The 24,737-nt window shown below is 31.8% G+C and overlaps 2 protein-coding genes across 2 annotated transcripts; one reads left to right on the top strand and one right to left on the bottom strand.

Annotated features, from left to right (window-relative positions):
- Positions 1 to 674: 674 nt before the first annotated feature.
- Positions 675 to 4,795, bottom strand: LOC132746385 (uncharacterized). The gene is made up of 6 exons (XM_060735505.1): positions 4,381 to 4,795; positions 2,630 to 3,146; positions 1,869 to 2,021; positions 1,405 to 1,587; positions 1,078 to 1,182; positions 675 to 827 (listed from the first exon to the last, which is right to left on the bottom strand). Exons 1-6 carry the CDS (start codon positions 4,392 to 4,394, stop codon positions 675 to 677), a joined length of 1,125 nt encoding a protein of 374 aa, XP_060591488.1. The 5' UTR covers positions 4,395 to 4,795.
- A 563-nt stretch (positions 4,796 to 5,358) lies between these two features.
- On the top strand, positions 5,359 to 14,526 carry LOC132746378 (uncharacterized protein MCAP_0864-like). Its single transcript, XM_060735499.1, has 4 exons — positions 5,359 to 5,524; positions 10,171 to 10,702; positions 10,960 to 11,133; positions 12,992 to 14,526. The coding sequence occupies exons 2-4, from the start codon at positions 10,178 to 10,180 to the stop codon at positions 13,973 to 13,975; spliced, it is 1,683 nt and encodes a 560-aa protein (XP_060591482.1). The 5' UTR covers positions 5,359 to 5,524; positions 10,171 to 10,177; the 3' UTR covers positions 13,976 to 14,526.
- Positions 14,527 to 24,737: the final 10,211 nt, after the last annotated feature.

Genomic DNA, 24,737 nt, shown 5'->3' with positions numbered 1-24,737 from the left:
GCAAATATATTCCGACACTAGTTTAGCACTAGGCAAGTGTTTTACATAACTACAGTATAACTATAAATACAAGACCAAAGGAAATATTTGCGCCAATTTTCCCCGGCTTCAGTTTTGACCTGCCTAACTATGATTGTGTAAGTAGAATGCAAATCTCGTTTAAAACTTAAAACATTTCGTTTCATTTCAAATATTTTGGTTGTGTATGGAAAGAGTTTGTTCATGTAACGATGGTTGGTTGCAATTATTTACATTAATTGATCATTGAATGGATAGATCCCTACTCTGACCTCTTTTTTGATTAACAAAAACTTTAACCACAATTATTGGCATGTGCTCTTCTGTTACCAAATAGGTTATAATGAAATTCTTATTGTATCCACATATCTGATCATTAAAATAAGACAGGCCAGGAATCTAAGCATTAACAACTAATGCAAGGTTTGTTATCGCGTGATTAGTGTATATAGAAAAACAGAAAGCAAATGTGTATCCTGCCATTAAAAGAAGGTAGCAAAACGGAATACAATACGACATAGTTGTTAATATATAACATTGACTATGTTTGAGCGGGTTGACTACAATTAAAGAGATGTGTTTCATTGAACTTAAGCATTACATGACAGTCACTTTCATATTTTGCCGTGTATGGTTGTATTTAAAAGTTTTTTATTTTACTTGTTTAAATGCATGTTTGTCCATGCGTCATGTAGAAATATATGCAAAATACCACTAAAACGTACTTGTCTTTCAAGTTCCGCTTCGAGTTGTTTCATTTTATCCTGTATTTCTTTGTTTTCCTTCATTTTGGTTTCTTTCTTGGATTTCTGAATAAATTATTTTAATTGGTAATACTTATTTGAAACTATTAAGTAAACATTTTACAAAATGAAAAATAACATGAACGAAAATGTAGTTTTTAAATATTTGTATCGAAAGTTAAGTCGAACATTTTATTATTCGTTACATACTGTGACATTCATTGAATACAAATAATTTTAAAAAAATTCATATATGCAAATTTAAAGGAAATGATTATCAACATTATTTACTAAATGAAAGAACACATATGCTTACTTCATCAGCTATCTCAATTTGCAATATTTTGTTCTCTGCCTCCAAAGATTCTATTTTCTGCTTTAATTCTAATAGCTCATTAGGCTCTAGTGTGGATATCATTTCCTATAAAGGAAAATATATTTGACATTTTTTTAGGAAATCAGAAGCAAAAGACGATAATCATGTCCAGCTGTTTTCGTCTAATCTTGGCTGCCTGATATTTATCGTTGCGTAAAAACGTTAACAGTAAACTATAAATATGACAGTTGTAAGATTGTCCAACAAAAATATAGATGTGATTTTACTATTCAATTTGAAATATAATGTAGATAAAACAGTGCTAACCTCCACCTGTGAGAGCAATGAAGAGATTAGTTCCTTTGAAGATGAGACGTCCATGCTTTTGATGTTTGTAGGCAGATCAATGTCCTTTTCGCTGTTATTCAACATACATTTTATAATTTCCAGAACGTTTTTCACAAGAAGCTTATATTCGAAGTTTTCATAGTCGGCATTATCATGCTGCATCTACAACAAAATTAGTTATGAATTCTTATATTAAAGACTTGTTCAGCTATAAAAGATTAATCAAAAGTTCTTTGCTTGCCCAATATCTAAGTCTTGTTTAGCAATTGTCGATCTGCATTATAAAGCTGTTAATTACATTGAAATTAAATTGAAAATAACCAATAACCTTTAGCTGTTTACCTTTTATGAACATTGATAAGCAATTCAATTTCAAATGATGAGAAATGTTATTTCAAACTTTTTTAATATTTTATTTCAATTAGATAAAACAATAAATGTACCTTTTCTATATCCTCCAATCCGTATGAACACGACTGGCAATTATTTTGCCAATGGCGCAAAAGAACCAACAATTGATCAATCAACACTTCCAGGCCTTCTTTTGAAATGAGCAGGTCTTTTGCATATACAAATTTATCGATGTTTTCCAAAACCTTTAAAAATACTGAATTATTCAACAATAAGCCTTTAATGCAAACTTCAAACTATTAAAATTTGCCGCTCTTTGAAAAGAAATCTATAAACTGTTTTACCAAATGCAAGATATCAACGGGTTTAATGTAACATACAATATGTATTTATATGTGTTTGTGACATAATGTACATAATGTTAATATATTTCAAATAACTTATCGATTCAGTGAAACTAACGAACCATTAAAATTATCTATAAAAGATCTAAAATCACATGTGTCCCTGCCCTGTGGATTTTTTATATTGCGATAAGTTTACATGTTATACTTTTTGACGATTAGATTTCTATCAAATTCAGTTATTTCATATATTGTCAATAAAGACATTTTCTCAATCGTCAGAAAAAGATCTGGAAACAAAGTAATCCTTCGGAAACATAAATCGTAACAAAATAACATGAAAATTGCAGACTCGGTTTGATTGCGTCTGTACACGAGGGATAATGAATAAGTGCAACATCCCTCACGCCCGGTAGTACCGGCTTGATCGGTACTCAATTCTCAAAACTTAATGATGCTTGTACCAATAATCCCGAAGGACCGGACTCTTAAGACTGTAAGACTCTTACCTGACTATAAATTCTCTCAGAATCTTTGAATGCAAACATCCTGCAATTTTTCATAAGTTTAATTAATGTTTTTGCATCCAGTTCTGGGCCATGTAGTTTTAAGTCCTGCATTTTTACACAAATGAAACAATTAGCCAAATCCCAGATAAAATTAAAGCCGTTGTCAGTGTTAGAAAAATTCTCTGGCGTCTCTTGTAATGAACTTTCCACATCTTGCTCAACAGGTATATCTCCCGTGACATAAGAAAGTTTTCTTAACCTGGTGTATAGCAAATCACACGTTTCGTGACCACAACCAAGAGTGCTTGCAAAGTCTAGTTTCGTGCCATGGTGATTTATACATTGGATAAATCTGCCAAGTTGATCTTTCTCTGTATCCGGGAGTCTAACAATGAAATGTTTCCACTGTTTTTCTATCAAGTCGCGAAATGATTTCCTTGCTGTATTTAGAGCATGAACTCCGTGCACTAAGTTCTGAAAACCTGGCTCATACAAGAACTCGTTTAAAGACTTACATCTAGAATATAAAAAGAAAGAATACATATTAATATGTTTTTTTCTCTGTAGTTAAAAAAATATTCAGAATCCGATTAAAATTAACATAGAAGATATTTTTTTGAATTCGTGGAAAAGATTTGGAAATTATCGTTTGGACGTTTGCTTTTTTTTTAAACTTAGGAGAGGTTGAATGGAGAATTGTTATAATCAATGCACTAAATGATAATTGCATACATACCTGAAGGCCAGCATATCGAGTATGTCGCGTTAGCAACCAATAAAACACATTTATAGCATCCAAATTCATTTTCTATTAATATTTCAAATAAACATTTAAAGATATAATCGATAAGGAGATATTGAAAAAATCCTTCAATAATAATGCATTTATTTCCTGGTGAGTTTTACTTAAACGTTTTGAAGCGTGTTTTTACAAGGTGTATCGTTTATCTTTGTGTTACTTTGTTACTTGCCTACGCCTGGGTGAATGAATCGAATTTCCGTGTTCTTGTTTAAGTTTTCTTTTACAATAAACAACAGAAAAAAGAAGAAAAAAGTCATCAATTATCGTTGACAAAACATTTCTCAAACCTCGTAAGCATTGCAAAGGCCCTTCAGTATCTATAGACAACTATTTTTTATACAAATTCATAAATACACTTTGATTCTTATTTTGCATTTCGGTCAAATTTGGCTTGAATTAAACAGATAAATACGCAACCGCTTTTGCGTAATAGTATCTGAAAATAAAGGACCTAATCTCAACCTCTTCAAGTATCTCAAGTATCTCCACATTGTTACTGTTTAGCTAATGAAGAATTTGCCACCTGACTATAATATGACATCTTAGCACACTACAGGATGCTAAGAACTACTTTATGATTTTTTCGTATAAATTAAAATATTCATTTTCACATTAAATTTTGTTGATGGTTTATTTACAGCACTTGCACACAGGTTAATGACACCATAGGCACATCTAGTGAAAAATTAACAGCTCTTGAATAAAAGGTTAGAGGAGTTGTACTGAGACGATACATTGTAATATTGTAATCACTTGTTATAACACGTATTCCAAATGGCTGATAACATAACTTGAAAAAAAAATACTAAAACAGAATCTAGCAACGGATTGCAATACAAGTTGTTTCAACAAAATTTATAAAACAAATCGAGAAAGTAACGTGCATTATGATAAATTGTGAGTAGAAGTAGCAAGTTTTAAATTGAATATGCAGTAAATATTTTCTTACCTGTTGCCATCCATTGTTGTTTTTAAAACATAATTTTCTTAAATAATCACTCTATAATATCAATATTTAAGAGGTATGTTGATCGCAAATATAGAGCTTCACTCATTTATACGCGTTGGTTTCAATAAACTAATAAATACTGCCAACGGCAATTTCACATTCAAATTAGGGATCTAGTACGTTTCCTGATTTAATGGTGCCTTATTCAGAACATGTTAATGCTCTTGTTTTTTATGTAACGTGTACAATTTCCTATAATCTTAGCTTTTTATTATTATACATCCACTGTTCTCTACTGCACAAAATAAATACACTTTCTTAAATAATCCTCGTTTTTTTCATCGCTTAAACATATCTTTTAACAAAATTATAAAGGCGTGTAATACACCGTCACTAAACAAACATTGATATTGATCGTAGAGGTATTTCTTTTCATAAACAACTGTATGATCAAACTCCTCAAAGCGGTTACGTCACGCTTTGCTACTTTAACCACTGCCACCACTGAAATCACGTGATGATAGTTGTATCATGTGACAAAAACATGGCGGCCAGTTTCAGAACGCCAAGGATCCCATATCAAACTGGCAGATTTATAAAATTACATCCTTACCGGACAAAATAAGTTCAAGACACTCAATTTGTTATCACTTTAAAACAAGTGCCGGATCAAATCTTTTTGTGCAATCGTTCAATAACTGTTTATATTCTGCCATTGTTTACTGGTTGTTACTATGCATACGGTGTCACAGTGAAAATATCTTTCGTTATGTTTACAAAATAATTTTTAAACGTATAATTTTTTACTTTCTTGTACATTAAGCATAACTATTTTACGAAAGAAAACTAAAATGATATAAAGTATTCTATTTTAAAATTAAAAGTGAAAAAAATATATCCGGCTATATTCGACCGAATTTACTTGTGGTGGCAGTGGTTACTGTACTGATCAGGGGAAGTAACCGCTGCGAGGAGTTTGCTGTATGATATGATTCATCGTGTTCTTTAAAATCAATTTAACTCTTGATATTTCACATAACATTCTTAATTCCTACTATATGATATTGCCAGGACATTAATATTTCTTTTTATTTCTTCAAAGTATTATTGCTAAACAAAAAAGTAGAACAACGCAAAGGATAACGTAAGTCACACTTTTGTTTCGTTTTTGAGATAGGTTTAAAGAAAACTTGTTTAAAAAAAAACAAATTTTGGTAGTTTTACAAATGGGTTTTATGTTAGACTACTACGGTGTCCTGTAAGGGCCATCGCGAGACACACGTTACTCGAAACATTGACAACACGATGAAAAAAGTTGAATGTTGATGTTGCACATCAAAGACGCCGTAAAATGGTGTGACAGTCACAGATAAGTATAGGATATCGACCGAGTACGAAATCTTCCTGTTTAGGAAAGACCTGGTCACGAATTTCATGTGATACCGAGGGCGCGTAGCGCTCGAAGTGTTTCATGAAATTCGTGACTAGGTCTTTCCTAAACAGACAGGACGATGTACGACGTCGATATCCAACTTACACACCGTAAAACCTAATTGGCTTGAGCAATTGCTGATCCGAAGCATTTGATGTAATACACAAATATCATTTTTAACACAACGCATATACAGGTAAGCTTTTATCAACGTTCTCCTTAAATACAATATATACATGTATTTTGCAATTAAATTTGCTTTTCCCTTTAAAATAATAATCACAAAGCTAAATGTGCAATTTGTCAATAATAAAGTGAATAGGTCTGTAATGGAAGGTATATTAAAGAATGAAATGGGATACTGGAAGAATTGCTTAGTGCAGTCAATTAACATTGATTGTCTTGTTTAAATAATGTATCCCGATTTTGTAAGACAGGAACATTATGACAATCATTTACATGCTATTTCAACTTTTAATGTTTTTTTTTTGTTTTAGTTGCATTTCATGTTGTCTTTGTCTGGGCATTGGCATGTCTATTTTTCACGTGTATTTCATGACTGACTAGAACAGACCTGTCCACGTGCAAAAGATTTACCTCATAACGCACTTTCTTTTGTTTAAACAGGTCTATCCCCAAAATAAAAACCTGTCACAAACAATAGAGGAGGTGTGTAATGTACGAAATCAACATTGTGCTCAATTACAGTCGAATATCCGAAGCACTTTTTAACTTTTCTTCGTGTTCTTTGTATGTGCTCGAAACAATAAAAAGACGATATATTAATGATCATTATGAAAAGTCGAAATAACGATGGTGAAAAGTTGAAGGTACAATAATTAAAATCAAAACCACGATGATGAAAAGTCGAAAACACACTGTGAAAAGTCGAACACGACGAGGAAAATGAAAACTACGATGGTGAAAAGTCGAGCCCAACAATGATGAAAATCGAAACCACGATAGTGAACAGTCAGATTAACGAAACCGTGATGGTGTTAACATCAGTATAATTTAGTAATTTCTCCCATCTAATTTTTAACCTTTCACCATCGAGATTCGATATTTCAAATCTTTACATATGTACTTTTGACTTTCTATCACCGCATTTTCGACTTGAATCCATATTGGTTTCGTTATATCGACTTTTCATCGTCGTCCTCATTGTACATTCGACTTTTTATAATCGTGGTTCCGACATTCGTCATCGGTATTTCCTGTTTTCACCAGCGTTCCTCTGGGTTTTCACCATCGTTTTTTCACCTTCATATTAAACATGCGCACCAAAATAATTCATATAAAGATAATTTATGTAAAGATAAAAGATAGGAATCTATGTAATGAACATTCGAAACCACGATGATAAAATGTCGAAACTACGATGATGGTAACTCGAAATAACTAAGCCACGGTGCATAAAGTAAAAAAGTAAGGTGAAGTACGATAGTGAAAGTTCGATATAACGAAATAAAGAAACCATAATGATAAAGGTTGAAAATCAATGGGGAAATCACGAAATTAAATGAAGTTTTCATCAACGGGATTTTGTGTTTTTCGGCTTCGGTTTGTTTCTGTTTCCGTTGTTTTAAGTTATATGTTTATCGCGATGGTCCTAACGGGACACCGTAGTTTACGTATATTTGTAACGTGTAATGACAATCTTTTGTTGTTTTCACACTAATTCAAACTTAATGCAAATATTTTCTTCAGTAAGTTCAATATAATACTTAGAATACCATTTTAGTTGTTTTACTTCAGAATGTATTTTGCTCTCAATTTTACTTCCGCTTTGACTATTCATCCTCTCAAGTATCATAATATTTAGATGTAGTTTGTTGATTTGGGCTTTATTGTCCTCTACATGTATGTGTATATCGAATTCCTGGATTATGTACCAGTACAAATCTGTATGTCCATATATTGTTTTTGCTATGTCAGTGTATTATTGATATTATCAGCATTGATCTTTTCATTTTGTTGATTTGCATTTTTTTATTTGTGCCGGGTAGCTAATTACATTTACAGGAATGTTGGACAGCATGTGTAGTTGTGCACCTGGAGCTTTGCTTAAGAATGTAATCAGTATTTGTAGAATCATTGTCATTGACTTAGTTAAATTAAAAATAGCATACTTGTGTCGAGCGTAGCCCAAAAATTGTTTGACTTGGAGTCATGAAACTTTACAAAACTTTTGATCAGCATCTAAAACTATGGAGTTCTCTTTTGTATTTATTCAGTATTCGTAACTTTGACAAAGTTAAGATTTGCAAATTCATCATATGTCGCGTGTTGTGTAAAATGTTTTTCATATAGAGTCAAATTTGCAAAAACGTTTCTCAGCCTGTGTTGCTGTGCATCTTGGGTCTGCTTGTGCATTCATTTAGTATATAGAGGTATTGTTGTGCATGTTGCTTGTTTTTTATTAATTTTTAAGAATATTTTAGGGTATAAAATTGTGGTTTCAAATTCTAGTTACTGAGAAAATTTAGACATCAGTTTTAGAAAAATGGATGTCGTTGTTCATCCCCCAACTCCTTAGCGATAGTGGGGGATCATGTAAAATTTTACTTGACTGTCCTTCTGGCATACTATCCTGATTTTGTCAGTTGACTCACAAAACTGTGAAGTGTGTAGTCATCATTGTCCTAATGACATATTTGTAGTTCAATCTGTAAATAATTCCTTAAGATTCAATGAGATTAATTAAAATTTGGATTTGCAGAGTCATGACTTCTTTTAAGGGACATGCGTCTTTCCAAGTGAGATTTCTGCACTTCTAATCAATCAGATTAATCTACCTACAATGTTTCACGTTTCACCTTTTATAGTTATTGGTTTCGTTATTTCGACGTTTCATCACCGTACCTTCGACGATGGATAAAAGTCGAAAATATTGTGTAAAGTCGAAAGTAAGAATGTGATCTAACTAAACAACGAATTCGATGGCTAAAATCGAAGGGGAAAACACGAAATACATGAATCGAATTTTCACAATCGGGATTTTGTTGTTTCGATTCCTCACCATTGGTATTTTGTGTTTCCGATGTTTCGAGTTATGAAAGTCTCGCGATGGCCTTGACGGGACACAGTAATTTACATACATTTGTAACTTTTGTTTACACTAAATCAAACTTAATGCAAATATGTTAATTCAATGTTTAAATATAAATATCATTGAAGTTGTTTTACTTCATTCTTGTTTTGTTTACTATCATTTTACAGAATGTATATTACTTTCCATTTTGCCTTTGCCTTGACTGTTCTTCATCGTTATTATAATATTTTGTAAATCTAGTTAATTTGTTGTGTCTATATATCAGATCACAAGTGCTCAGTCATTCACATGTTTGTATATATAATCAAAGTATCCCTGGATTATGTTCCAGTACAAATATGTCTGTCTGCAACGTCATGCATCTATCATTTTCCACTTTGTTTTGGCTTCGGCTGCTTATCATTGACTTCATTATCAGCCTTTATCTATTCATTTTGTTTGTACAAACATTCTCACCAGAGGTCCTGCATTGTCATATATGTTCCTATCTTACGAGGTGTCCTGGAAGTACCAATATCGACTGGTCTTTTCTTTTCTACATTCTTTTCACTTCATACATTTATTTTTATAAAAAGAAAATGGACAAATTGTCCAAATCTGTTACTGGTGCTGTGCTGTGTATTGTATATAGATTTTAGAATTATTGAAAAAAATAACTAATTCCGATCAGTTTCTAAAATTTGCTTCCAGTTTTTCATCCGCTGTTTATTATTTTTATTCAATAAGTTAAAATTGTACTCTGATATAGAAACTTTGCACAAGCAATAGTTATTTGCTTGATTGCTCTAAGAAATACAATTGTTTGGGATTTATTGGCCTGTAACAGATGGTGTTCAGATATTTTTTGGTGTCCTGTTACATTTTCTAAAAAGTTCATTGTTTATATAGTTCAAATATAAAAAAACAGAAGGCCGTCGCTCAATGAAAACAATCCCACACGACGCAGCAACACAGGACCACAGGCAAAGAGCCCGGCAGGACAACATCTTTTGTTTCTTTTGCATTTAAGCATTTAATTGATTTAATGTTATGCATGGAAGTCACTTTCTTAACATTTTTGTCTACTTTTCTGACAATCTATTTCAAGATATCGCATTTTTTAAAGTTATTATCTAGTGCTAGTTTGTTTTGAACACAAAATGTATTCATTTCCTAGTCTAATTGATACGAGTGTAAACAGACAATACATCTATTTTGAGGACAACTTATGAATGGCAAAATTAAATTTTTTCATATCCCAATGGTTGAGTTGTGTAAAATAAATAAATATATCTCCTTACTGTACTGTGTTATCGTGTTTCAGTTTAACAATGAAAAACTGTAAAGATTTGATCAAAGAGGAGAGATACAGAAACTGGGTAAAAGGTACTTTGGGAATAGAGCAAACGAGCAAGGCAGTATGTAAATACGTCAACCGAAAATTTTCAATGTATTTACAAGGTACAGCTACACTTAACAATCCCGCCATACAATCCTACTTGACCGCGGACGAATTTTCACATTTTCGAGATGAAATAAAATCAGAATTTCGATATAATCTGACAAAATTTGTCGGGTTAAAAAATGGAAAATGGTACTGGAAAGGAAATTGTAAAGAATGTCAGGGCACATTGGACAAACTAATATGCTTACACAAAAGTCAGAAAGACATTCATTGGAAAAATAGTGACAACACCAAAACACTTTCGCCTGAATGGGCCATCGCAAAAATCTTTATGCCAATGGGCAATGAGAAAAACAAGGGGCAAGATGATACTGACCCTAGTGCAATTTTTAAATTGATGAAGATGTGTGATTTATTCATGAACCCAATTAGAGAAAGAAACATTGACGGGGTTAGTAACAGAAATTTCACATATATAACAAACATGCAATGCCCACATTACATTCTCAGTAAAACATAATAAATACACAAATGTTTATAGCTTTGCTAGGCTTGAGAAATTCTAGAAAAAATATCCTTTTTTGGTTAGGAAATGCAGTATTATAAAAATATTATTTAACATGACTGTATAAAATTCAATGCAATGTAGCTACAAATTTAAACTTACTTTCTACGGTTTAGATTTAACATCTTTCTTAATGATTTCAGGTTATAGATGCTAGAAACGCGCTTTTCCACTCATCTGACAATTTGGTAGAAAATGACGTCCTGGAAAACTATTTTACATCTATGGAGAACCTTATCTCTGATGCTTTAAATGACACGGATATTGATGTAGACTTAAAACGAAGTATCATTGATTGTCATGGAAAAATTGTTAAGGTAATGTTTCATATATACGCAAAATATATAAAATATCAAATATATAAGTATTTAAAGTGAAAACCCCCAATAAAGACCACCATCAGGACTGGTCCCAAAGTGGTCTTAATTGCGGGGTGGTCTTAAATGTGAATATTCTTACTGCTTACATACTTACAGACCATGGTCTATTTTAGTCAATTTGTATGAACAAACAATATGTATCTTAGCAATATAAAAGTTGGTTATAATATTTAATATGATGAGAGGTTAATATTTTTCAGAAGAAATTTGATATTGAATTGTCTTTGGTCTGATTTCAATATTAATAATTATATGATGTATAGAATAGATAAATACAGAATCCCTAAAGAAAGCCCAACACGGCAAAATTGAAAATGTTGCAGGCTCGGTTTGATTGAGCCTGTTCATGGACGGTACTGGAAAGTGCAAGTTACCGTCCACGCCCCCTAGCACCGGCTTAAGCAGAATTCAACATTCAAACATGAAATAGTAAAATTTTATAAAAAAAGAGTTCACCTATCAACTAAAAAATTCTTCACAAAATAAATGTGCTGAAAGCAACATTAAACCACTAAAAATGTCACCTTATTTCATACAATAACACCATTAACAATAGTTTTTTGACGCCTTGTAGGCAGGTGTTGACTTTAATCAGTGATCTTAATAGTGGGGAAAAATATAACAATGAATTTGGACTAAATCTGGTGGTTTAAAAGTGGATAACCGAGATGGTCTTAATTCTTGATCATGTAACCATTGATATAAAGAACAGAAAAATGCGTTATTTAATAAAAATGAAGATTATGTATGTTTTGATCAATGTGATTATGTATGTTTTGATCAATGTGGTAATCCACACAAAGTGAAATTATATATATGTACATAATTATGCAAAATAAAACAATTTGCAAACAGCGAACAATAAGTAAAATATGTACTGCAAATATTTGTGCATATTATATGTAATAATTAAAATATGTGCATTCATTATTGTAAAATTTGACGTCAAAATAATAGAAAAAAAAGATATTTTATTACTTTCCTTTAATTACATGAAATGTTATAAATTCGGTGATATATTTATAAATAATTCTTCTTGGAACCTACACTATTGATAAATTTTAATTTGAGCATCATATTTATGATTTAAAACTATAAAAAATGTGTTACAGGACATGTTCTTTCTTCCCTTTTCCCTTTAATACCTCTCCAGTCTTTATTGTACCATCCGTGATTTCATGCTAGTCCATCTTCTCGGTCCTTGCGCCCTTTTCGGAAGAATCTATGATAGTTGCATAAAACAAACCCAGATCTATGACATTGAACTAGGAATGTACACTTCATCAAAAGCATGTCAGCAACATTTTTTATGGTTCATGATGCTGACCTAAAGCATATGTACATAATTTCTGAAATATGAGTTTCTATATATCAAGAACATATCAATTAACGACTAAATGCGTTTGAAATGGAGATGACATATTAATAGAAGGAATTATTCGGAATCCATATTCTGCTATTTGAATCATCAATTTTCGACGCTAAAATATTTTCATTTGCTTTGTTATTTATTTTTAAATTGGCCCCGTCCCACGGGGTCATTGATTTTCCTTCTATGTATGTAGTAAAAACGTAAAGAATCTTCTTTTAAAACACTCATATATTGACAGTATATCGCATTATATATGTCTTTATTCAGCCATTTAGGGTCTCTCAGGTTAAAATTACAGTTGTCATTTCAAGAAAGTAATTTCCACTCTGACCTTTTTCGAAATGACAAATGTCTAGAAATGTTCTTATAAAATTTGAGTGAAATACCAAGACATTTGTCTCTATTAAATTTAATTTTTTTCAGTTAAAAGAAAGCGAAATGACAATGACCCTGTTTGAAGACGCACAAAAAGCAATGAGAATTAAAAGGGCAGCTATCTATTATGAATTTGAACAATGTCTTTGTGACAATGATCCAGAACAGCTGAAAGAATTATTAAAACTTGCAGAACAATTAGGATCGGACCTTGAGTTCATAAATAACCATTTTGATGACATTAAATCACAAAATTTGCGAATCGAAGAACTGGAGAAACAAGTAAATGACAAAAGCTGTAAAATTGAGCAATTGACGTCGATCAGGGATAGCCAACAGGACGAAATCACGAAAATGGAAATCGATATCAAAGCAAAAGGTGTAGAACTTGAAAATTTAGAAAAACAGTTAAAGGAAAAGTCAAAAGATTATGGTGATTTGCAAGCAATCATTGGCGACAACAATACCAAAATTCGAGAATTAGAGGACAGGCTTAACAAACAAATAATTGAAAAAGAAGAAAAGCAAGAGGAAATTACCGAAAACAAAGCCAAAATACGAGATTTAGAAGAAAAATTAAATAAAATAATTATACAAAACGATAGACTGCAAGAAGAAATTTCCAATAACAAAGCCGAAATACGAGATTTAGAAGAAAGGGTAAATGAACGAATAAAAGAAAATTGGGAATTGCAAGAAAAAATTGCAAACAAAAATGCAACAATTTTGGATTTACAAGTAAGGTATAATGACTTAACAAAAGAAAATGGTGAACTTCAAGACGAAATTTCAAAAATCAAAGTCACAAATACTGAACTATTACATCAAAATAATAACTTAGAAAGACAGCTTCGTAAACAAAAGTCAGAGGTCACAAACATTTCCAAGAAAAGAGATGACATCCGACAACAACTTGAATATCTACAACACAAGAATGAGCTTCAACGTCGCCAAATTGATTGTCTCGAATGGGAAACTGTTGCTATATCGAGTGGACTTGCTGTAACATCAATGATTTTTTTAAGTTTGTAAGCACAAATCAGAAATATATATTTTATAAAAGGACAAAAGTGAAACTTCGAACTCAGTGCTGTACATATTTATTGCTATCGATAATTAAAACATAGTTACTTGTTGAAAGTTAATACATTTAGATATGAGTTTGTGTTTGAGTCTAGAGTTGGAAACTGATGATACTTCATTAAAATTTGCTGTTGGAACAGTAGTACAATTAGGTTACTAAGCATAAAGCAGAAAGATTCATTTTTACGAAAGCAGTTTAACAAAACTACAGTTGATGTCTATAACTAAAACCATGAGTACTTGTTTAAATACAGTTTTTATTGTGTTTAGACTTGCACTTCTTTCCGAAGAGATTGATTAACATGCACTAACACTAATTGCAAGTCATTATCCGTATTTTAAACATGCATTTATTTTGTAATATTTAGATAACATTTGTCTTTAAATAACTGGTTGTTAAAAATCGTTTATTGAATGAATATGATTTTTTTATACTTGAAAGGATAATTCCTACTTGATGCAAAGGAAGACTTTTATCAATTAAAATGTGCATGACAATATATTAAGTTGACTTCTTTATAAGTGCCAATTTGATTAATAAATAATTTCAGATCGAATTTTATCTCATGATAAGTGTTTTGATCCGTTCTCAACAATTACTTGGCCGTTAGAGTTTTCCTAAAAGTAAGCGTTTAACAGAATGTTTACGATTAAGACAATTTACTTATATATTCATATAGGTTTGTGAAAAATATTTGCATCTACAAAATACCTTTCAAAAACACTGGACCCCAAGAAGGATACAAGAACGTGAATTACATCGATTATGAATAGACCGTTATTGAATGGTAATAAATATATATATATGTACAGGTGGCATATGACTGTCTTTGTGTAATTGTATGTGCTTGAATTGTAAGTGCGGAGGACAATGTACCAGTCACAAATGTATCTCGGCAAGAATCTTTGTCTTCCGAGAATGATATGAACCAGTAAGCTCCTACTACAAATTAAGCCTCTTATATGTCTGATATCTATTGACATGGATTTCTTAAAACTTGGAATGATTTAAATAGCCATTCTCTTGTAGGAATGAATATCAAAATGTCAATAATTCCAATCTTACCAGTATTGTATGTACGACCAAAATTAAAAGTATTTCCCAGTTTTTTTCTTTTTAGACTGACTGTACATCTGATGACATTCCTATATGATGGTGAGAATAAAATGTTTCTTTCCTTGATCATGTTGATTATTTATACTTTCTCGTTGAATACAGTTTAAGATTGGAAGTTTGAATTGTAATGTTTTGTCAATAATATAATTTGAATTCTCAAGAAACATAAATGTCACATAGGAACTTCCATAATAATCAAAATTACGGGAGCATTTTCATAATCATAAATTCTAATCAAGTGATTTTTATATCACATAACACTATTACAGTAAATTGCAGGCAACAGGTGATTGTTGGTACTTAAGACAGCGGAATAAGATTTTATTCACAGTGCTAAACATTAAGCAGTGACAACTCCCATCTTTTTGTCTCCATAGGACGGGTTTTTCTACCAGTTACACTACGGATTTGGAATCTCTCAAAGAAAGTAATACACAGTATTGCCTGAAAATGAAGATCATAAATCAAATAACTTATAGGCTACTGGTATATATTCAAATTTAGATTTTATTTACATATCTGTAAGGCTAACCATTAGGTCGCCATTCCAAAATACATTCATTATTTTATTTGAAGATATCCCCTGTCTGGCCATTGGCATAACAATAGTTTGCCAATAATGTCACCAAGTCGTTGTCATTAACATGAGCCCATGAGGCATTTATGTGCAAATATGTTACCATGTAAATATTTAAAACAATTGAATATCAGGCAAGATTATCTTCGCATGCGTAAATTGAAACATTAAGCGAGCTAAAATAAATATCTAGTAAAAAGTGATCCATTTGAAGCATCAAAAACAGCAAAATTGCATGATGATTGCAGATTCGGTTATTTGAGTCTGTACATGATGGATAATGAACATGTGCTACATCCCTTACGCCCCTAGCACCAGCTTGAGCGGTACTAAATTCTCAACACTTAAAAGAGCTGCCGTCATCGATATCGAAGGACACGAAATTATAACAACACTGAAGTGAAGTGCGGGGCAATTTTTACCAATGTGTACAAAACACATAAGGAACCATAAACAAAACAAAAACAAAACATACGTCGGAAGTGACGTTACAGTCAAATAATATGGTAAGACGTAACATAGATTATGGCGTAAATGTTTGTATATGTAGTTATTTTGCAGGCTTTGGTTGTGATCATGAATCATTCAAATTAACATTTTCTTGCTATTCCGGCCGCGTAAGATCCACAAGTTACATAAAATGCATGGATCCTAATCGGGAAAACCAATTGACAGAACTGATTAGAATGCAATCTTGAGAAAAAGATCAGAGGTTAAACTGTGTAATGAACAGATTAAAAAAATTACAAAAAGACAATATATCCCATGCCTTCCATGGGTATGTATGTTCTAGTATGTATAATCAAATAAGAAATATAACAAAAAGATAGGAAGCAGGGAATATCTTCAGCAAAATATGGAAAGTTACTTACGTCGTAATCTTTGCGGGTAAAGTATCATTCTTTATGACTTGAACCCTCTTATGTGAAAATATTGTCATAAATTATTTTGAAATGTATAATCCAAGTACATGTACTCTTAACGTAAGAAGATTATCAGGTTAAACAATACTGACAAAAAAATCTTATTAAAGAGGATAACATCAGGACAGTTGCACCTAGCAACTAGAATTTCGTTTATTTCGTTAAATGCCCGGTAGAAACCGAGAGTCACCTGTAATTGATTTTGAAAATGCATCAGGTTAACACATACAAACATATTTTGTGAAATAACACAAACAACTTGGCTCTATCTTTATGCTATACCACAATGACACGTAGTGTCACCTTGTAGTGAACAGCTATTAGAAATCATTAAATTGGTCGTTTGAATACTAGTATCCTACATAATATTCTGAATGAAAGGACAAATCAATTTAAAACGAATTTATAATCCTGCGCAATTATTTCCCTTTGATAAGGCAAGAACAAAACGCAGAAAATGTGCACTATCCATGTACATTATATCGGATCGTTTTACCTTAATAGCGCTAAGACACCCCGTTGCACTGAAAGTAAATTGATGAAATAAATAATGTATTTAATGGCGGATTAAAAGGCTGGTAATTCTTTATGAATATCGCACCTTCTGTGGCACAAAAACAAACAAACAATAAATGAACAACACAATTTTAAGAAACAACTTTGCAGTAATATAGCCTTTACTATTCAAATGCGTGTAAAAAAACGCCTCTAAATAGTTTAAGAATATATATTTTGTTTGTTTTAATTGGGGTTTACGTCACACCGACACAGTATAGGTCATTTGGCGACGTTCCATCTTTACTGGTGGAGGAAGACCTCAGGTGTCCTTCCGTGCATTATTTCAGGCACGAACGGGCACCTGAGTAGAACCACCGACGTCCAGTTTAAGAATGTATGTTTACAAACGATGTATAAAGTCATTGTAGTATGCAAGATGATTAAGTTTGTTTGTTCATGCGGATGCCCGTAAGGGTCATGGGGTGTTTGTTTATACATACAAATAAAAGAAAAGAAAGTAAGAGGCAAAGCTTGTTTCGTACCATTGTTTTATAAATCTGTACTTTGAATATATCATTTAATTTCATTGTTTTTTATTCCGCTTATTGTCTGTTTCGTGGGATGTACAAATAGGATTTAATTTTCACTTTTAACCGGGCAGATTCGTGTGAATTGAAATAAAACTTAGAAATGTTTCATTTGAAGTAACATTTATTGATGTCTGTAAATGTTCTTACCCAAATCATAAAGTCTATTTGAGCACTATGTTGTTATATCTACTCTAACTTTGTCATATCTACTCTGACTTTGGTAATACAAACATACAAGAAACATTTTAAAAAAAAATTATTTCAACCATATAACGACAAAAGTATGATACGAAAACGTTTAAAGTCATAAGTTGTGTAACAGTTCTTTAATTACACATATAATTATTACCGGGGAAAAAGTAATTCCCTGTATGGTATTAATCTGTTGATAATTTGTTAAAACAAAACATTTTAAGGACCTTAATAAATGCTGTAGAAGTTATATCAGTGAAAGAATTAAAAAAAATGTTGAAAAAGAAAAGACTTCTTTTTCACTAAATACATCCACATATGGCACAGGTATGTATATCCGTCGTTCACTACACGCATCTGAATGACATTAAGACAATCGTCGTTCACTGCACGCATCTAAATGTATTTAAGGCAACCGTCGTTCACAACACGAATCTGAATGACATTAAGACAATCTATTTTGTTAGTAATGTATGAATAGAATAGCATTATCTATAGGGTCAGTAAACATCTTTTAAGCTTTTTTTTAAGGAAGCAGCATAACTTCCTCCAGCACCGATATAAAAAAATCGAAATGTACAAAGTGATAACCTGTTGAATTTCAACACTTTCCATGAAAATGTTTTATTTCAAATGAACATTTTTCTAATAATAATTTAACTAATATTTAAATATGCACATGTAATCAATTAAATAAGACTTTTGACTTAAGTTCCTCCCTCACCCAACCACTTTCGGTTACAGTTTGAAAAGAGTTGATATTTTACACAATAAAGTGTTGAGCTCTGGGTCAGACCATAAACATTGAATTATGACACAAATTGTTGTTTTTAAAGCATGACAATATTCCATGTTTACGATGTAGACTCATAGTCACAAATTTATAAAATTTCTACTAAAGACATGTAAACAAAAATAGACGCGTTCTAAAAGGAACACACAAAACACGTAAGTAAATAATAATAGTCCAAGAGATGGCGGGGTTTTATTGCAATTTACCGTATCACCAAAAGAAACGTTGCCATTATAAAGTATATTGTTTGTAGCTTCTAAAAACCCATTTCTTAAGTTACGCAGCCGGGGCAAAAATATGAAAATTCAAGATGGCCGCCAAAAATTACAAAATACCATAAAACTTTTGTTTCTTGATTTTTTTACATACGGATTTTGTACAATGTAGTTTTAATTGCACAATATCAGGTAAAATATGGCTACTTTATGATTCAATCAAGCAAAAATGACAATTATATGGCAAACTTTAAAAATATCACTATCAATTTACCTAAAATGTGGTAAAAAAATAGCATTTTTTGATAATATGATGACTTTCGTTTTTCCGTATTAACACAATATAAATGGAATTGCATTGAAATTGTGTGTACTTTATCAATTTAACACAACTAGACAAGTTAAGCATAAAAAATCATTATCTGAGTCTTAATCATGTAAGAGTAGAGCTTTAAAAGTGGGTGGGGTAAAATTACCGAAAAAATATTTAAAATTACAATGTTCCCAAAACATGCCTTTACATTATAATTTCAGTTTAATGTAAAGGATATTGTGTTTAAATTGTATGTTATTTGTCATTTGAACATTTCTTGATTTATTAAGTAAAGCATAAAACTTCATTACCTGATCATTTATCACAGATGAGTACAGCTTCAAAAGTGGATGGGGTAAAATAACCGGGAAAGAAAGAGGGGAAAAAAGTTCAAAATTATTAAGCTTCTAAAACTTGCCTTTACTTTACAATTTTAGTGTATTTATCATGTAATTGAATTTTGTGATAAGAAATAGAAAGATTGTATTACATTAAAAAAGAAAGAAACATCATGTCATCACAATTTAAAATTATCACAAAAATGGTACCGAAACACATGTTTGAGATTTTGTTGCCTTAACCCATTACTTCATATACACGCCTTTTAACGCCTTTATCACCCCCCCCTTTTTTGTTGTCTCAAATGATGAAAAAATGCCTTATTTAGGCCCCAAACACTTGTTTTTGTTTGCGAAATGTTGTTAAAAAAAGTGACCTCTTTTTCGGCGCGGCCCCCCAACCAAAAGATACATCAGGGGGTTGCCAGAAGGGGGATGTGCCCCCTTCTGTTTGGGGGGTTTGAAGGGGGGCGGAGTCCCCCTCATCGCCAAGAAAATTTTGGACTTGTGAGAGGCTGTAAATGACCCCAGATTGATCATAAGGTAACGTGTAACCAACGCTGAAAAGCATTTGACTCTATCTAAATCCATTGAAAAGTTACAGCACTTTGAAATCAATTTTGATGGAAAAAATCAACGCAAAATAGTGATTTTTGGCAATTTTGAGATGTCCCCTCGTTGCCATGGTAACAGAAAATTTAAGCCTGAGCATGTTGTTGCAAGGGCAATGGTCCAGTTAACATTTGTGCCAAGTTTGATTAGTGTTGAAGCATATTTTATTGTATTATAGCAATTTGAACTTGTAACGGGAGACTTTTCAATGAAAACAGCCATTTTTCACAAAATGCTCATGAAGTAATGGGTTAAGATATACAATGTATTGTAGAATAAAATTATGTCATAGTTGTCTATCTTTTATCAGTTGATTATAGCTTGACATAGCTTGAGTCATTAAAAGTAGTTAACTTATCATATATCTTAGAGTTTTAAAACTCGGTGGGGAAAATAACACCTAAACCATTAAATATAATAAACTTGCTTCTTTTGTTCTATAATATATGTCCAACAATTATGTGATGGCATTTTATATGTTTTGAAAACAAAAATATTGTATGGATAGATACTTATTTGAAGAGATTTTTTATAATGTTCTTTCAGCAAAATTTGTAAAATGGATATTCGATCTCATTACATTTTAATATAAACTTTAGTTTTGGTTGACACATTATCAGAATCATTTTAACTTTGACCACTATATTATCTAACATGAAAGAAAAGAGAAATGGTTATTGTTATTGATGAAAGGAGCATTTATTAATGAATGTTGTGCAAATATCATACTGAATAAAATCACAGTCATAGAAAATTTGCAATAGTGGATAGCAAAAGGTAGTTAAGCCTTAATGGACATATCAATTAAATTTAAAACACAATTTCTGCACAAAAGAAAAAGTCAATTTCAATACTTAAAATAAAAAGCAGGCATTTTAAATGCCCTTCCCCCTACAAAAAATTGAGAGGAATTAATATTTGTACAGTGCCATCCCTTCTTCCATATTCCTTACTTTGAGTGTGGTCCATACTTTTGCATATTTTGCATACATAACTTGTGCACTGATGGTCATGTCAAGTCAATAATTATGTCATTCCTGGATGGATTTTTGAAATAAATTAACAAGAGCCCGGTTGGAACCGGGTGATGCTCCCCGAATAGGTTTTGGACACAGGAAAGTACACCTCTTGTAGTTTCAGAGTTATGTCCCTGGAAAAAATTCAAAGAGCAATAATTCCAAAATTAGGCAAGGCAGAGTTACTGTTCTTTGCACTGCACTTCTAATCAATGTGATCTATAAACCTACAAAGTTTCTTGATGATATCTCTTATGATTTCCGAGTTATGTCCCGGACAACTTCAAAAAGTAAAAATAAACAAAGGGCAATAACTCCAGAATTAGGCAAGGCAGAGTTATGTTTCTTATGCACTGCACATCTACCTATTGAGATGTATCTACTTACAAAGTTTCATGTTGATATCTCTTTCACAGCTATGTCCTGGACAAGATTTTTCTATAAGGAGAGATAATTCAAACACCAGGCAAAATAGAGTTATGGTTCTTTGACACTGCACTCCCCCTCAATGCCCTCTACCACTATATGAAGTTTCAACAAATTATCTCCAAGGGTTTTCAAGTTATGCTCCGGACAAGACAACAGACGGACGGACGGACGTACGTACGGACGGACGGACAGACGGACGGGCGGACAGACGGACAAGGCACCGACTATATGCTCCCCCGAAATTTTTCGGGGAGCATAATAAAAATGTTTTTTGCATTATATCGATGTATGACATTCAAAATTCAAGTCACTCTTGTACTTCCATTTTCCCAAAATATTGTTTTAATAGAGGCTTTGGGTTTTTTCCCCAAACGACACGGGGTCATTAAATAGATAATTTTTTAAAAATTATGCAAAATTTTTTTTTACTTTGGGGATCTAAATTTTGAAATAAACCGCCAAAACAAGTTTGGTTTGCTAAAATTTCCCCTTTTTAAAATTTTTAAATTTCATGCTTTTAATCCCTTTTTCGGGTCAACAATTTTTGATTTGAAAAAGATGGGGTTGGGCTTTTTAAGGTCAAAACAAGAAAAAATTTAAAATTTCTTTGGCTAAAAGGGTTTAAGTCAAAATTGTAAAATTTTTCATAAATTTGTACATAAATTTGAAAATTCTTTGTTTAGTTTAGGGAAAATTTAGGGCGAAAAAATGCTGCTTTTTAAAAATGGATCCCCATAAAATCATCATCATCTTTTTTCTTCTTCTTCCAAAATTTTCCGGGTATAAATTCTTCATCAATAAAAATTCATCATGTCAGGTTATTATTTGATTTTCCTTTTCAACCACTTCATTTCATATTGTACGAGATGTAAACTTTACTATAAATATGACAATGTTTCCAAATGTATACAATATAATCTGAGAGCTTAGGTTTCTTGCTATGCAGGTAATATGCAAGTACAGTTTTCATAGATAGATTTAGGGCATGATAACAACAACAAAAGAAGGTTAAATTATTAAATGCCATATAATTAAGTCAGTCGTTATGTCCATCTGTAGTATGCCTGCCTAGCTCAATGAGAGAGCATTAGATAAGAAATCAAGGAGTCACTTGCTTCATCCTCCGACAAAGTAAATTTCTCTTTGAAAATAAATCTCTCATCGCTTATTCAAATATCATGTGAGGTAAACAGGGGTCACTTGCTCAGATATTTCTACATAATTATCCAGGAAATCCGGTAAGTTGGATCGAAAGCCGAGATAAGACCAAAACATTTGTTATAGAACACCAAATTTATGTTTCGCCCATCGTTTTCTCATTAACACATCCTGATAATTGTGAGATCATACGCCACTTTTGATGTACTGGCTGAAAAAAGTCAAATTGAGCTTTCCATGATGACCTCCGTATTAACACATCTGCAAATGTTTCAAAATTCAAATTTTACTATTTCATGCTAAAGGTTGAATTATCCTTGAGGAGGTGCTTGGGGTTGTGGACGGTAGTTTGCACTATCCAGTACCATCCATGAACAGGCTCAATAAACCAATTTTGCAACATTTTCAATTTTACTGTTTATTGGAAGTTCTTTAGGAATTGTATTTTTTCCCTATTCACACCTGTAACTTATGCCAGACTAGCATTGTTTAGAATAAATATGCTCAAAATCGTTCAAGCAAATAGAATGAAAAACGGAAAACTTTAAGAATACATAATATGGCACAATTACGCTCGGTTCTATTATGCTTTATTTTTTGAACAGCAGTGATATATGCAAGCTTCTAACAACGTCCTCCAAGCAAAATTCAGTATTTAAACATAAATGTAGTAAAATTATTAAAGTGAAACTTAAAATTTTAAACATCCGTAGACAAGTTCATAAGACGGTAATCAAGGGATCTTCAATGTAACAATTGCGCCACTCCATCAAAAACAGTATATATCGACCCAAGTAAACATATTGCCTTTAGCCTAAATATGAAAATTATGTTGAACTTAATAATTGAAATTTTTAAATTAAGGTTATGAAGTCTTAATATCAGATAAAAGCCACCAAAGGAGAAATCTTAAGTCAGGCAACACATCCTTAAGGGTGATATTCAGTATTCACGAAGGAATACTAGAAAAAAAAGTCAAAAAGAAGAAACTAAAACTATGCAACACAGCAATGTTATTGTGCTGAACGATTTTCAAGGATCATTAATATAACATCCCAGATTGATCAAACTGCCAGGAGCTGATGCATCATTTTTGCCATCTACAGTCAGTGCTCAGTGTGATTTTCAAGCACTCCCATTAAGTACTGACATTTAAAATCTTATTTCTGCTGAATAGTGAGACAACACATAACATAGCTAGTTGATCTGAAGAAAACAGCGACTATCTACTTAGAAATGTAAATTACAACTACATGTAAATGCTGGTCGGTTGCTTTGTGTGAAAATTGTTGCTTTTAAATCGACTTTTGTACAGAATGTATTAGTGCATAGTTTCAAGATGTATGTATTTCTGTGACAAGTATTGATAGCTTAAACATGTTTTAACTATTTTGATGTTTTGTGTGCAGTAACATTCACAATTTTTGCTTAACTTATTCATATATATGATTGCTAATTTTATAAAAGACAATTCTTCTTACCTTTGTCAAATTAAAAAATGATTATGTGTTTATATCATATTTCACAACTACACTCTCACAAAATGCATTTCACAGACATCATGGTTCTTGATTAATATATAGGTGTGCCTTTTGATGTTTTTAATGCACTCTTTCTTAATTGTAATTATGATGCAAAATTTCTTACCTTTATCAAAGGCAAATTATGCCTCAGAAAACAAATAAATTAAATCATGGTTTAAGAGAATGTAATATGCTTGTAACCTGAATAAAATAGCAATAAATCTAAAATACTTTGTAGTAAATGTAGCAAAATGTAAGCAAAGTAGTACTTTAACTTCCTTCCATACAAACTACTAATTCACAACATCTATACGTATTGCCAAAATGTAACAGATAAAATAGTTTAAGTGATTAGCCAGTAAGTAACGATATGCCGATAACATAAAACTATACCAGAATTAAAAAAAAAGCTTTAGA

Source organism: Ruditapes philippinarum, unplaced genomic scaffold, assembly GCF_026571515.1.
Source record: "Ruditapes philippinarum isolate M1 unplaced genomic scaffold, ASM2657151v2 ctg430_1_1_1_1, whole genome shotgun sequence".
Taxonomy (NCBI): Eukaryota; Metazoa; Mollusca; class Bivalvia; order Venerida; family Veneridae; genus Ruditapes; species Ruditapes philippinarum.
The sequence above is the reverse complement of the archived record's forward strand: the minus strand, read 5'-3'. Positions and strand labels throughout refer to the sequence as shown.

Coding starts and splice junctions, on each gene's coding strand:
- LOC132746385 (XM_060735505.1), bottom strand. Junction 1,183..1,404: donor CATTGCTCTCACAGGTGGAG/GTTAGCACTGTT, acceptor TTTCCTTTATAG/GAAATGATATCCACACTAGA. Junction 828..1,077: donor AAATTGAGATAGCTGATGAA/GTAAGCATATGT, acceptor TAATTTATTCAG/AAATCCAAGAAAGAAACCAA.
- LOC132746378 (XM_060735499.1), top strand. CDS start 10,178: ATGAAAAACTGTAAAGATTTGATCAAAGAGGAGAGATACAGAAACTGG. Junction 10,703..10,959: donor GAGAAAGAAACATTGACGGG/GTTAGTAACAGA, acceptor TAATGATTTCAG/GTTATAGATGCTAGAAACGC. Junction 11,134..12,991: donor GTCATGGAAAAATTGTTAAG/GTAATGTTTCAT, acceptor AATTTTTTTCAG/TTAAAAGAAAGCGAAATGAC.